General features: G+C 34.7%; 1 protein-coding gene across 1 annotated transcript in view; it reads left to right on the top strand.

Moving 5' to 3' along the window:
• Positions 1 to 4041: 4041 nt before the first annotated feature.
• LOC133550094 (rab GTPase-activating protein 1-like) overlaps positions 4042 to 15944 on the top strand; it is a 23695-nt gene continuing 11792 nt past the window's right edge. Inside the window, exons 1-3 of the mRNA XM_061896165.1 lie at positions 4042 to 4504; positions 6859 to 6942; positions 7098 to 7208. Coding sequence (XP_061752149.1) covers positions 4394 to 4504; positions 6859 to 6942; positions 7098 to 7208 — 306 coding nt within the window. The 5' untranslated portion in view covers positions 4042 to 4393. The remainder of the gene's footprint in view (positions 4505 to 6858; positions 6943 to 7097; positions 7209 to 15944) is intronic.

The following is a 15944-nucleotide window of genomic DNA, read 5'->3' as shown; positions in this document are numbered from 1 at the left end:
ATAATGTATAGTTGGCTTCACATTTTACAAGGAAAATTAATTATAGTCGCTTTAAAAATTGTTAAATTAATTTAAAAGTAATGAAAAAACATTTTTTGTTTTCTATTAACTTTTATCTATTAACTTCTGTAACGATAACTGAAATAAATATAATGAATAGTTGGCTTCACATTTTACAGGAAAAATCTATTATTGTCGCTTTGAAATTGTCTTTATTAATTTAAAAGAAATGAAAAACATGTTTTTGTTTTCTATTATCTTTTATATCCTAACTTCTGTAACAATAACTGAATTAAATATAATGAATAGTTGGCTTTACATCTTACAGGAAAAATCTATTATAGTCGCTTTGAATTTTTTTTTAATTAATTTAAAAGAAATGAAAAAACATGTTTTCTATTAACTTTTATCTATTAACTTCTGTAACGATAACTGAAATACATATAATGAATAGTTGGCTTCATATTTTACATGAAAAATCTATATTAGTTGCTTTAAATTTTTTTAAATTAATTTAAAAGAAATGAAAAAAATTGTTTTCTATTAACTTCTATTTATTAACTTCTGTAACAATAACTGAAATAAATATAATGAATAGTTGGCTTCACATTTTACAGGAAAAATCTATGTTAGTCGCTTTAAATGTTTTTAATTAATTTAAAAGAAATGAAAAACATGTTTTTGTTTTCTATTATCTTTTATCTACTAACTTCTGTATCGATAACTGAATTGAATATAATGAATAGTTGGCTTTACATCTTACAGGAAAACTCTATTATAGTCGCTTTAAAATTTTAAAAAATAATTTAAAAGAAATGAAAAAACATTTTTGTTGTTTTCTATTAACTTCTATCTATTAACTTCTGTAACGATAACTGAAATACATATAATGAATAGTTGGCTTTACATCTTACAGGAAAAATGTATTTTAGTCGCTTAAAATTTTTTAAATTAATTTAAAAGAAATGAAAAAATATGTTTTTGTTTTTTATTAACTTCTATCTATTAACTTCTGTAACGACAACTAAAATAAATATAATGAATAGTTGGCTTTACATTTTACAGGGAAAATCTATTTTAGTCGCTTTAAAAATCTTTAAATTAATTTAAAAGAAATTAGAAAATATGTTTTCGTTTTTTATTAACTTCTATCTATTAACTTCTGTCACGACAACTAAAATAAATACAATGAATAGTTGGCTTCACATTTTACAGGAAAAATCTATTTTAGTCACTTTAAAATTTTTTAAATTAATTTAAAAGAAATGAAAAAATATGTTTTTGTTTTTTATTAACTTCTATCTATTAACTTCTGTAACGATAACTGAAATAAATACAATGAATAGTTGGCTTCACATTTTACAGGAAAAATCTATTTTAGTCGCTTTAAATGTTTTTTAATTAATTTAAAAGAAATGAAAAACATGTTTTTGTTTTCTATTATCTTTTATCTACTAACTTCTGTAACGATAACTGAATTAAATATAATGAATAGTTGGCTTCACATTTTACAGAAATAATCTATTATAGTTGCTTTAAAAACATTTAAATTAATTTAAAATAAATTAAAAAACATGTTTTTGTTTTCTATTGACTTCTACATATTAACTTCTATCTATTAACTTCTGTAATGATGACTGAAATAAATATAATGAATAGTTGGTTTCACATTTTACAGGAAAAATCTATAATAGTCGCTTTATTTTTTTTTTAAATAATTTAAAAGAAATGTAAAAAGATGTTTTTGTTTTCTATTAACTTCTATCTATTAACTTGTATCTATTAACATCTGTAACTATAAAGAATATTTGTCTTCACATTTTACAGGGAAAATCTATTATAGTCGCTTTAAAAATTGTTAAATTAATTTAAAAGAAATTAAATAACATCTTTTTGTTTTTTATTAACTTTTGTCTATTAACTTCTATCCATTAACTTTTATCCATTAACTTCTGTAACGACAACCAAAATAAATATAATGAATAGTTGGCTTCACATTTTAAAGGAAAAATCTATATTTGTCGCTTTATTTTTTTTTTAAATAATTTAAAAGAATTGTAAAAAGATGTTTTTGTTTTCTATTAACTTTTATCTATTAATTTCTGTCTATTAACTTCTGGAATGATAACTGAAATAAATATAATGTATAGTTGGCTTCACATTTTACAGGGAAAATTAATTATAGTCGCTTTAAAAATTGTTAAATTAATTTAAAAGTAATGAAAAAACGTTTTTTGTTTTCTATTAACTTTTATCTATTAACTTCTGTAACGATAACTAAAATAAATATAATGAATAGTTGGCTTTACATTTTACAGGAAAAATCTATTTTAGTTGCTTTAAAATTTTCTAAATTAATTTAAAAGAAATGAAAAAATATGTTTTTGTTTTCTATTAACTTCTATCTACTAACTTCTGTAACGATAACTGAATTAAATATAATGAATAGTTGGCTTTACATCTTACAGGAAAAATCTATTATAGTCGCTTTAAATTTTTAAAAATGAATTTAAAAGAAATGAAAACATTTTTTTTTGTTTTCTATTAACTTCTATCTATTAACTTCTGTAACGACAACTAAAATAAATACAATGAATAGTTGGCTTCACATTTTACAGGGAAAATCTATTTTAGTCGCTTTAAAATGTTTTAAATTAATTTAAAAGAAATGAAAAAATATGTTTTCGTTTTTTATTAACTTCTATCTATTAACTTCTGTAACGACAACTAAAATAAATACAATGAATAGTTGGCTTCACATTTTACAGGAAAAATCTATTTTAGTCGCTTTAAAATTTTTTAAATTAATTTAAAAGAAATGAAAAAACATGTTTTTGTTTTCTTTTAACTTCTTTCTATTAACTTCTGTAACGATAACTGAAATACATATAATGAATAGTTGGATTCACATTTTACAGGGAAAATCTATTATAGTCACTTTAAAAAAAATGTAAATTAATTTAAAACAAATGAAAAAACATGTTTTAGTTTCGTAATAACTTTTATAAATTAGCTTCGATCTATTAACTTCTGTAACGATAACTGAAATAAATATAATGAGTAGTTGGCTTTACATTTTACAGGGAAAATCTATTTTAGTCGCTTTAAATTTTTTTAAATCAATTTAAAAGAAATGAAAAAACATGTTTTTGTTTTCTTTTAACTTTTATCTATTAACTTCTGTAACGACAACTGAAATAAATATAATGAATAGTTGGCTTCACATTTTACAGGGAAAATCTATTTTAGTCGCTTTAAAATTGTTTAAATTAATTTAAAAGAAATGAAAAAATATGTTTTCGTTTTTTATTAACTTCTATCTATTAACTTCTGTAACGACAACTGAAATAAATATAATGAATAGTTGGCTTCACATTTTACAGGAAACATCTATTTTAGTCGCTTTAAAATTTTTTAAATTAATTTAAAAGAAATAAAAAAATATGTTTTTGTTTTTTATTAACTTCTATCTATTAACTTCTGTAACGACAACTGAAATAAATATAATGAATAGTTGGCTTCACATTTTACAGGAAAAATCTATTTTAGTCGCTTTAAAAATCTTTAAATTAATTTAAAAGAAATTAAAAAATATGTTTTCGTTTTTTATTAACTTCTATCTATTAACTTCTGTCACGACAACTAAAATAAATACAATGAATAGTTGGCTTCACATTTTACAGGAAAAATATATTTTAGTCGCTTTAAAATGTTTTAAATTAATTTAAAAGAAATTAAAAAACATGTTTTTGTTTTCTATTAACTTCTGATACGATAACTGAAATACATATAATGAATAGTTGGCTTCACATTTTACTGCAAAAATCTATTATAGCCACTTTAAAAAAGTAAAAAGTAGAACTTTGCTTGGTAAATAAGATGCTTCTGAGTGAGAAGGGTGTAGCTGCCTTTTGTAATCCTTGTTTTCTTCTTCATTGATGCAAAAGTATGTCACGGCTTTACCTGCTTGACTTGTTTTCCACCGGGCGACAACCACAATAATCACAGCAAGAGCCTGGGGAGAGCAACAACTCACACATCTTTATTTCAACGGTCTCGTCCTGGAGGCGTTCTGCAGGTTCTGTCAAAAGTTGCCCTTTGAGAGTTTTGTCGGTGAAAGGGACAGCAGAAAATAAGTGGGTGTGTCCTTTCCTTGGTCTGGTATAAAAAAGGCTTGTGAAACCTGTTGGCACCTGGCGACTTTTCACTCTCCTTGGAATACTTTCAGTCTTTGTGTCCTCACCTCTTAGACCAAAAAAAGAGAGCATTGATCCTCGCTTTTCTTCCCGGCACTCCACTTGCCGTCTTGCCTGGAAACAAAGAACTCTGCAAAAAATTTTTTTTTTTTTGTTTTTTTTTGGGGGGGGGGTGGTAGGGTGGTGGTCCGGTCAAGATGATGCAGGAGGTGTCGGTCACTGTGTCTTGTGACCCGCAGATGTCGGAGCAGATGACGGAGGAGGAGATTCTGGCCAGTCTGGTGGCGGAAACTGGACCCATCTTTCCGGTAAGGACGCCCCCCGCCCTCAAACCTTAACGCCTACATGTCCTTGTCGTGATTACTGGAAGTGTAATTAGTCAGCTGCACCTGCTCAGGTACGTCCAAATATGACACAACAATGTTTTCAATGAATAGACATTACATCATCGCCTCATTCATGTTTGCATGCAGCACTAAATGTTATAATCTTCATTTTAAGTATTATTATCAATATGTTGATTTGCTTGTGGGGCAAAAAAAGTATTTAGTCAGCCAGCGATTGTGCAAGTTCTCCCACTTAAAATGATGACAGAGGTCTGTCATTTCCATCATAGGTACACTTCAACTGTGAGAGACAGAATGTGAAAAAAAATCCAGGAATTTTAAAGAATTTATTTGTAAATTATGGTGGAAAATAAGTATTTGGTCAACCATTCAAAGCTCTCACTGATGGAAGGAGGTTTTGGCTCAAAATCTCACAATACATGGCCCCATTCATTCTTTCCTTAACAATCGTCCTGTCCCCTTAGCAGAAAAACAGCCCCAAAGCATGATGTTTCCACCCCCATGCTTCACAGTAGGTATGGTGTTCTTGGGATGCAACTCAGTATTGAGTTTATACCAAAATGGATACATGGATGATACAGCAGAGGATTGGGAGAATGTCATGTGGTCAGATGAAACCAAAATAGAACTTTTTGGTAGAAACTCAACTCGTCGTGTTTGGAGGAAGAAGAATACTGAGATGCCTCCCAAGAACACCAGACCTACTGTGAAGCATGGGGGTGGAAACATCATGCTTTGGGGATGTTTTTCTGCAAAGGGGGACAGGACGATTGATCCGTGTTAAGGAAAGAATGAATGGGGCCATGTATCGTGAGATTTTGAGCCAAAACCTCCTTTCATCAGTGAGAGCTTTGAATGGTTGACCACATACTTATTTTCCACTATAATTTACAAAAAAATTATTTAAAATTCCTACAATGTGAATTTTCTTTTTTTTTTTTAAATTTGTCATGAAAAAGGGACGTTTTTGTCAGGAAAATGGGAGGTTTTTGTGGTTGGTGCACTAATTGTAAGTGTATATTGTGTTTTTTATGTTGATTTAATTAAAAAAAAAAAAATTTTAATTCTTTTTTTTTGTTTTTTTTTTGTTTTTTTAATAAAAATTAATAAAAGATTCTTCTGCGGCCCGGTACCAATTGGGCCACGGCCCGGTGGTTGGGGACCACTGCTTTACGGGGTCGCAGGGGCTGCTGGAGCCTATATCTCAGCTCATGTAAATTAATATAAAACAGATTTAAATCAAATTACATGTTAAATATTAAAAGTTATAATTCAAATAAAATATTTCAGCATATTCATTTAAATGTCTCAAAAGAAATCATGTTATTGACGTTTATATTTTTCTCATATATTTAAATGCATTATTTATTGTTGGTATGGTATTTAAATGTGATGCAAGTAATCCTATTCAGGTTCACATGTAAAAAATAAATAAATAAAAATCATAATATACATGTTTGGAGTATTTTAAACATATTTTTTACCAACACTTTTGTTTAAAAGAAAAACAATGAATAGATAAAATTGGTTAAAACATGAGGAAAAGCATCACAGTAAATATGTCAGAATTAGCTCCAATAGCTACATTTAATCTGTTGTCCTAATATTGTTTACATTTTTTTACGTTTGAAAAAAACATATTTATTTTTACACCTCTTCATTTAAATGTGTCTATATTTAAAAGTAATATAATTACTTATGTTTTTCACGGATTGTCAACAATATATATATAACACATATATATATATAACACACATTAAAATGATGATTTGTTCATTTGCTGTTAAATATTCAAAATGCATCCAAATATTCCAATCATAGATATTACTCAAAATACTAAAAATAATTTAAGAACATATATTTTATTACCATTTACAGCAACATTTAGTGTGGTAGTCAAAAAGGTTAAGTATTGCAATGGGATTTATTTAAAATGGACGTATTATCAACAAATGATATTAAAATGTGTCTTTATATTCTAATAGTACATCAAATATAAAGTATTACCACATAGAGGTATTTTTAGATGAGTTGGGTGTGGAGGAAGTCAATAAAAACTTAATTGGTGTGTGATCCAGCATCTCAACACAAAATATTCCAGAACAATGAAAGCTAAAAGAAAATAAACTCAGTGTTTTCTTCCATTTCCGCTGCCTGTCCCAATAATTCTGTCCATACAATATCATCTTGTTATTTCGCGCCGATCCTTATCTTCGTCCTTCACGTCTTGCTAATTCGTCGTATCTGGCAGAGAATGATCATTTTTCTTCATGTCAAGTCACGATGATGTCATTTATGTCTCCTTTGTCCCTCAGGAGGTGCCGACCAAGAAAGCCAAACTGAGAGAAAGCCGCCTGCAAATAATGGAAGACAAGGAAGACTCTTTGAACAAATACCAGGTCAGGCAGTGTTGAACTCCCTTTTAAAAACCGACCTTTTTAAGAGAAGACTGGAATTGTGTCCACATTGTTGGGTTTTATTGTCTTTTGTCCTGAAGCGTCCTGGCTGTGAAGTGATTACGTTCTCTAACTGCTTGTTTGCTGTCCTTTTCCAGCTGGAGAACCGCCGTCTTCAGCAGGCCAGCCTCCGCCTGGAGCAGGAGAACGACAATCTGGCCCACAAGCTCATCACCAGCAAAGTGGCCCTCAGGAACGCCCTGGACAAGGTCTCACTTTCTGATGCTTCCTACTCATGCATCTGATCTGCATTTAACACACAACCCAGTCGAAGTACAGTTCAAAAATTGCCATTAAACGTAAATCAAATAGCAATAAAATACGTTATTCATCTTAAAGTGAAACTTTTTAAAAAGCAGAAGTGAATAGTGCCATCCATCCATCTTCTTCCGCTTATCCGAGGTCGGGTCGCGGGGGCAACAGCCTAAGCAGGGAAACCCAGACTTCCCTTTCCCCAGCCACTTCGTCTAGCTCTTCCCCGGGGATCCCGAAGCGTTCCCAGGCCAGCCGGGAGACATAGTCTTCCCAACGTGTCCTGTTGGACATGCCCTAAACACATCCCTAGGGAGGCGTTCGGGTGGCATCCTGACCAGATGCCCGAACCACCTCATCTGGTTCCACTCGATGTGAAGGAGCCAGACTTTGAGGTCCTCCCGGATAGCAGAGCTTCTCACCCTATCTCTAAGGGAGAGACCCAAACTCATTTCGGCCGCTTGTACCCGTGATCTTATCCTTTCGGTCATGACCCAAAGCTCATGACCATAGGTGAGGATGGGAACGTAGATCGACCGGTAAATTGAGAGCTTTGCCTTCCGGCTCAGCTCCTTCTTCACCACAACGGATCGGTACAACGTCCGCATTACTGAAGACGCCGCACCGATCCGTCTGTCGATCTCAAGATCCACTCTTCCGCCCACTCGTGAACAAGACTCCTAGGTACTTGAACTCCTCCACTTGGGGCAGGGTCTCCTTCCCAACCCGGAGATGGCATTCCACCCTTTTCCGGGCGAGAACCATGGACTCGGACTTGGAGGTGCTGATTCTCATTCCGGTCGCTTCACACTCGGCTGCAAACCAATCTGAAGATTCCGAAGCCATCAGGACCACGTCATCTGCAAAAAGCAGAGACCTAATCCTGCGGTCACCAAACCAGATCCCCTCAACGCCTTGACTGCGCCTAGAAATTCTGTCCATAAAAGTTATGAACAGAATCGGTGACAAAGGACAGCCTTGGCGGAGTTCAACCCTCACTGGAAATGTGTTCGACTTACCGCCGGCAATGCGGACCAAGCTTTGGCACTGATCATACAGGGAGCGGACCGCCATAATAAGACAGTCCGATACCCCATACTCTCTGAGCACTCCCCACAGGACTTCCCGAGGGACACGGTCGAATGCCTTCTCCAAGTCCACAAAGCACATGTAGACTGGTTGGGCAAACTCCCATGCACCCTCAAGAACCCTGCCGAGAGTATAGAGCTGGTCCACAGTTCCACGACCAGGACGAAAACCACACTGTTCCTCCTGAATCCGAGGTTGGACTATCCGGCGTAGCCTCCTCTCCAGTACACCTGAATAAACCTTACCGGCAAGGCTGAGTGAATAGTGGTCACAACAAACTTGAAAAGTCTAACAGATTAGTCTTCATTCACAGTTGAAGTTAAAAAGTGGCTTTGGAGCAATCGAAGCTGCTCACACGGTCACTAAGGTGGCCGCTATGTTTGACACATCAACTTTATCTGTATTATATTCATCCGTGACAGCATTTTTGTTGTAAATTGTGAAGTGTGTCTGTTAAAATCATGGTTGTTTTTACAAATGATGACAGATGTGAACAAGAGCTTGTCTACTTGTCACCTACTCAGTGGCCTAGTGGTTAGAGTTACTGCCCTGAGATCGGTAGGTTGGCAGTTAAAACCCCGGCCGAGTCATACCAAAGATTATAAAAAAAATGTGACCCATTGCCTCCCTGCACTCAGCATCAAGGGTTGGAATTGGGGGTTAAATCACCATAAATTCATAAAGTTTATAAAGTAGGCAGAGATATTCAGTCTTTTATTGTTCATAGTTAATATTGTAAATCCCACGTAAAAGAGGAGCGATGTTCATATTTTAATATTCAGTGTTTTATTGTTCATAGTTAATATTATAAATCCCACGTAAAAGAGGAGCGATGTTCATATGTTAATATTCAGTGTTTTATTGTTCATAGTTAATATTGTAAATCCCACGTAAAAGAGGAGCACTGTTCATGTGTTAATATTCAGTGTTTTATTGCTCATAGTTAATATTGTAAATCCCATGTAAAAGAGGAGCGATGTTCATATCTTAATATTCAGTGTTTTATTGTTCATAGTTAATATTGTAAATCCCACGTAAAAGAGGAGCAATGTCCAGATGTTGTTAATATTCAATGTTTTATTGTTCATAGTTAATATTGTAAATCCCACGTAAAAGAGGAGCAATGTTCATATGTTAATATTCAGTGTTTTATTGTTCATAGTTAATATTGTAAATCCCACGTAAAAGAGGAGCAATGTCCAGATGTTAATATTCAGTGTTTTATTGTTCATAGTTAATATTGTAAATCCCACGTAAAAGAGGAGCAATGTCCAGATGTTAATATTCAGTGTTTTATTGTTCATAGTTAATATTGTAAATCCCACGTAAAAGAGGAGCGATGTTCATATGTTAATATTCAGTGTTTTATTGTTCATAGTTAATATTGTAAATCCCACGTAAAAGAGGAGCAATGTCCAGATGTTGTTAATATTCAATGTTTTATTGTTCATAGTTAATATTGTAAATCCCACGTAAAAGAGGAGCAATGTTCATATGTTAATATTCAGTGTTTTATTGTTCATAGTTAATATTGTAAATCCCACGTAAAAGAGGAGCAATGTCCAGATGTTAATATTCAGTGTTTTATTGTTCATAGTTAATATTGTAAATCCCACGTAAAAGAGGAGCGATGTTCATATGTTAATATTCAGTGTTTTATTGTTCATAGTTAATATTGTAAATCCCACGTAAAAGAGGAGCGATGTTCATATGTTAATATTCAGTGTTTTATTGTTCATAGTGTTGATAGGCGCAGTGGCAGGGTGGCCGTGCGCAACCCGAGGGTCCCTGGTTCAATCCCCACCTAGTACCAACCTCGTCACGTCCGTTGTGTCCTTGAGCAAGACACTTCACCCTTGCTCCTGATGGGTGCTGGTTGACAACTTTTTATGTTGACAATACGTTTAGGTTGACAATGAATTTACATCAACAAACAGTTGATGTCGACAAACTATTTAGGTTGGCAATACGTTTTTGTCAACAAATAATTTATGTCGACAACTCGTTTGTATCGACAAACTGTTTATGTGAAGAACCCGTTCATACTTAAAAGTTTATTTCGATAACCCGCTTGGGTTGACAACACATTCATGTCGTCAAGCCGTTTATGTTGACAGTCCATTTACGTCTGCAAACCATAATGTTGACAACTCGTTCATGTTGACAACAACAAACTGTTTATGTCGACAAACTATTTAGGTCGGCAACATGTTGATGTTGGCAATCCGTTTTTGTCAACAAATAATTTATGTCGACAACTCGTTTGTATCGACAAACTGTTTATGTGAAGAATCGATTCATGAGAACAACCCATCCATCCATCCATTTTTGGGACCCGTTCATACATTAAGTTCATTTAGACAACCCGCTTAGATTGACACACTGCGTCGACAACACATTCATGTCGACAACCCGTTTATGTTGACAAATGGTTCATGTCAACAACCCGTTTCTAGCAACACGCCGTTTATGTCAACAAACTGTTAGAAGTCGACGACCCGTTTATGTTGACGGTTCATTTACGAGCATTTATCAAAAAACTATAATGTTGACAAACGGTTTATGTCAACAACTCGTTTCTCGCAACAAGCCATTTATGTCAACAAACTGTTAAAGTCGACAACTTGTTTATGTTGACAACACGGTTAGGTTGGTGTCGACAATTTGTATATGTCTACAACCCATTTACTAAATTTCGATGACATGTTTATGTCGACCATTAATTATGTTGACAACCCGTTCATGTCGACAATCAATTTACATCAACAAACTGTTTGTCGACAATCAATTAACATTAAAAAAATTGTTAATGTCGACAATCAATTTACATCAACAAACTGTTTATGTCGACAAACTATTTAGGTCAGCAACGCCTTGATGTTGGCAATCCGTTTTTGTCAACAAATAATTTATGTCGACAACTCCTTTATATCGACAAACTGTTTATGTGAAGAATCGGTTCACGGGAACAACCCATCCATCCATCCATTTCCTACCGCTTGTGCTTTTTGGGACCCGTTCATACATTAAGTTTATTTAGACAACCCGCTTAGATTGACACACTGCGTCGACAACACATTCATGTCGACAACCCGTTTATGTTGACAAACGGTTCATGTCAACAACCCGTTTCTTGCAACACGCCGTTTATGTCAACAAACTGTTAGAAGTCGACGACCCGTTTATGTTGACGGTTCATTTACGAGCATTTATCAATAAACTATAATGTTGACAAACGGTTTATGTCAACAACTCGTTTCTCGCAACAAGCCGTTTATGTCAACAAACTGTTAAAGACGACAACTTGTTTATGTTGACAACACGGTTAGGTTGGTGTCGACAATTTGTATATGTCTACAACCCATTTACTAAATTTCGACGACATGTTTATGTCGACCATTAATTATGTTGACAACCCGTTCATGTCGACAATCAATTTACATCAACAAACTGTTCGTCGACAATCAATTAACATTAAAAAAATTGTTTATGTGGACAATCAATTTACATCAACAAACTGTTTATGTCGACAAACTATTTAGGTCAGCAACGCCTTGATGTTGGCAATCCGTTTTTGTCAACAAATAATTTATGTCGACAACTCGTTTATATCGACAAACTGTTTATGTGAAGAATCGATTCACGGGAACAACCCATCCATCCATCCATTTCCTACCGCTTGTGCTTTTTGGGACCCGTTCATACATTAAGTTTATTTAGACAACCCGCTTAGATTGACACACTGCGTCGACAACACATTCATGCCGACAACCCGTTTATGTTGACAAACGGTTCATGTCAACAACCCGTTTCTTGCAACACGCCGTTTATGTCAACAAACTGTTAGAAGTCGACGACCCGTTTATGTTGACGGTTCATTTACGAGCATTTATCAATAAACTATAATGTTGACCAACGGTTTATGTCAACAACTCGTTTCTCGCAACAAGCCGTTTATGTCAACAAACTGTTAAAGTCGACAACTTGTTTATGTTGACAACACGGTTAGGTTGGTGTCGACAATTTGTATATGTCTACAACCCATTTACTAAATTTCGACGACATGTTTATGTCGACCATTAATTATGTTGACAACCCGTTCATGTCGACAATCAATTTACATCAACAAACTGTTCGTCGACAATCAATTAACATTAAAAAAATTCTTTATGTCGACAATCAATTTACATCAACAAACTGTTTATGTTGACAAACTATTTAGGTCGGCAACGCCTTGATGTTGGCAATCCGTTTTTGTCAACAAATAATTTATGTCGACAACTCGTTTATATCGACAAACTGTTTATGTGAAGAATCGGTTCACGGGAACAACCCATCCATCCATCCATTTCCTACCTCTTGTCCTTTTTGGGACCCGTTCATACATTAAGTTTATTTAGACAACCCGCTTAGATTGACACACTGCGTCGACAACACATTCATGTCGACAACCCGTTTATGTTGACAAACGGTTCATGTCAACAACCCGTTTCTTGCAACACGCCGTTTATGTCAACAAACTGTTAGAAGTCGACGACCCGTTTATGTTGACGGTTCATTTACGAGCATTTATCAATAAACTATAATGTTGACAAACGGTTTATGTCAACAACTCGTTTCTCGCAACAAGCCGTTTATGTCAACAAACTGTTAAAGTCGACAACTTGTTTATGTTGACAACACGGTTAGGTTGGTGTCGACAATTTGTATATGTCTACAACCCATTTACTAAATTTCGACGACATGTTTATGTCGACCATTAATTATGTTGACAACCCGTTCATGTCGACAATCAATTTACATCAACAAACTGTTCGTCGACAATCAATTAACATTAAAACAATTGTTTATGTCGACAATCAATTTACATCAACAAACTGTTTATGTCGACAAACTATTTAGGTCAGCAACGCCTTGATGTTGGCAATCCGTTTTTGTCAACAAATAATTTATGTCGACAACTCGTTTATATCGACAAACTGTTTATGTGAAGAATCGGTTCACGGGAACAACCCATCCATCCATCCATTTCCTACCGCTTGTGCTTTTTGGGACCCGTTCATACATTAAGTTTATTTAGACAACCCGCTTAGATTGACACACTGCGTCGACAACACATTCATGTCGACAACCCGTTTATGTTGACAAACGGTTCTTGTCAACAACCCGTTTCTTGCAACACGCCGTTTATGTCAACAAACTGTTAGAAGTCGACGACCCGTTTATGTTGACGGTTCATTTACGAGCATTTATCAAAAAACTATAATGTTGACCAACGGTTTATGTCAACAACTCGTTTCTCGCAACAAGCCGTTTATGTCAACAAACTGTTAAAGTCGACAACTTGTTTATGTTGACAACACGGTTAGGTTGGTGTCGACAATTTGTATATGTCTACAACCCATTTACTAAATTTCGACGACATGTTTATGTCGACCATTAATTATGTTGACAACCCGTTCATGTCGACAATCAATTTACATCAACAAACTGTTCGTCAACAATCAATTAACATTAAAAAAATTCTTTATGTCGACAATCAATTTACATCAACAAACTGTTTATGTTGACAAACTATTTAGGTCAGCAACGCCTTGATGTTGGCAATCCGTTTTTGTCAACAAATAATTTATGTCGACAACTCGTTTATATCGACAAACTGTTTATGTGAAGAATCGGTTCACGGGAACAACCCATCCATCCATCCATTTTCTACCGCTTGTCCTTTTTGGGACCCGTTCATACAAAAAGTTTATATTGACAACCCATTTAGGTTGACACACTGCGTCGACAACACATTCATGTCGACAACCCGTTTATGTTGGCAGTCCATTTACGTCAACATGTTGACAAAGGGTTCATGTCAACAACCCGTTTCTTGCAACACGCTGTTTATGTCAACAAACTGTTAAAAGTCGACGAGCATTTACGAGCATTTATTAACAAACTATAATGTTGACAAACGGTTTATGTCAACAACTCGTTTCATATGTTTTTAATATTCAGTGTTTTATTGTTCATAGTTAATATTGTAAATCCCACGTAAAAGAGGAGCAATGTCCAGATGTTGTTAATATTCAGTGTTTTATTGTTCATAGTGTTCATACGCGCAGTGGCAGAGTGACCGTGCGCAACCCGAGGGTCCCTGGTTCAATCCCCACCTAGTACCAACCTCGTCACGTCCGTTGTGTCCTTGAGCAAGACACTTCACCCTTGCTCCTGATGGGTGCTGGTTAGCGCCTTGCATGGCAGCTCCCTCCATCAGTGTGTGTGAATGTGTGTGTGAATGGGTAAATGTGGAAGTAGCGTCAAAGCGCTTTGAGTACCTTGAAGGTAGAAAAGCGCTATACAAGTGCAACCTATTTATTATTATATTATTTATTTAAATGATTTTCGGGCGCTGCCCACTGCTCCCCTCACTTCCCAGAGGGTGATCAAGGGGAGAGGTCAAATGCAGAGGAAAAATTTCACCACACCTAGTTTGTGTGACAATCATTGGTACTTTAACTTTATTTGTTCATGAAAGGGCATTTTATGATTTTTCCTAATTTGATTACGTGGTATGGCATGATTTTATTCTCCTAATTTTATTGCATGATTTTTGTATCCCTTGAAATTTAGATGGAAATGAGCTATTTTGCTATAATCTGGTACAGAACATATCTGTCTTTGAGCTTAATGTTTCTGTGCATTGTCCCTTCAAGTAAAGACTAAACTAAAATAACTAGATAAAAGTATCTACAACGCAAAAGTAAAGTAAATGTAGGTGATAAAAAGTAACAAACAACTGGTTAAGGTAAATAGAAAATAAATTCAGCAACAAAGTAAAAATAATATAGGTTAAAAAATAAAGGATTGCTCGGTAAGGTAAATAAAAAATATATAACACAACAAAGTAAAGTAAATGTAGGTAATAAAAGTAAAGTTTAACGACCCGGGCGCATGGTGATGCGGATTTCGTTCTCCCAGTGAATAACACAGCTAGGGAAAATGATTTATTAAGAAATAAATCAGACAGAACAAAGAAAAACGGTGCTCACAACTAAAAGAGCTAGCATGGGAGCTAGAAAATAAAGAGCCTAGCGTGGGAGCTAGCAGGTAGCGAGCAGGAAACAGAACGTCGTTACTTGTTGTACGAAGAGAAAGTAGGAAGCCAACTCTCTCCTTTGAGGCACACATTAAAAGCGTTACTAAAACGGCCTTCTTTCATCTCCGTAATATCGCTAAAATTCGCTCCATTCTGTCCACTAAAGACGCTGAGATCATTATCCATGCGTTTGTTACGTCTCATCTCGACTACTGTAACGTGTTATTTACGGGTCTCCCCATGTCTAGCATTAAAAGATTACAGTTGGTACAAAATGCGGCTGCTAGACTTTTGACAAGAACAAGAAAGTTTGATCACATTACGCCTGTACTGGCTAACCTGCACTGGCTTCCTGTGACTTTAAGGTTTTACTACTTACGTATAAAATACTACACGGTCTAGCTCCATCCTATCTTGCCGATTGTATTGTACCATATGTCCCGGCAAGAAATCTGCGTTCAAAGGACTCCGGCTTGTTAGTGATTCCCAAAGCCCAAAAAAAGTCTGCGGGCTATAG

The sequence above is a fragment of the Nerophis ophidion genome, linkage group LG03, assembly GCF_033978795.1.
Source record: "Nerophis ophidion isolate RoL-2023_Sa linkage group LG03, RoL_Noph_v1.0, whole genome shotgun sequence".
Lineage (NCBI taxonomy): Eukaryota > Metazoa > Chordata > Actinopteri > Syngnathiformes > Syngnathidae > Nerophis > Nerophis ophidion.
The sequence above is the reverse complement of the archived record's forward strand: the minus strand, read 5'-3'. Positions and strand labels throughout refer to the sequence as shown.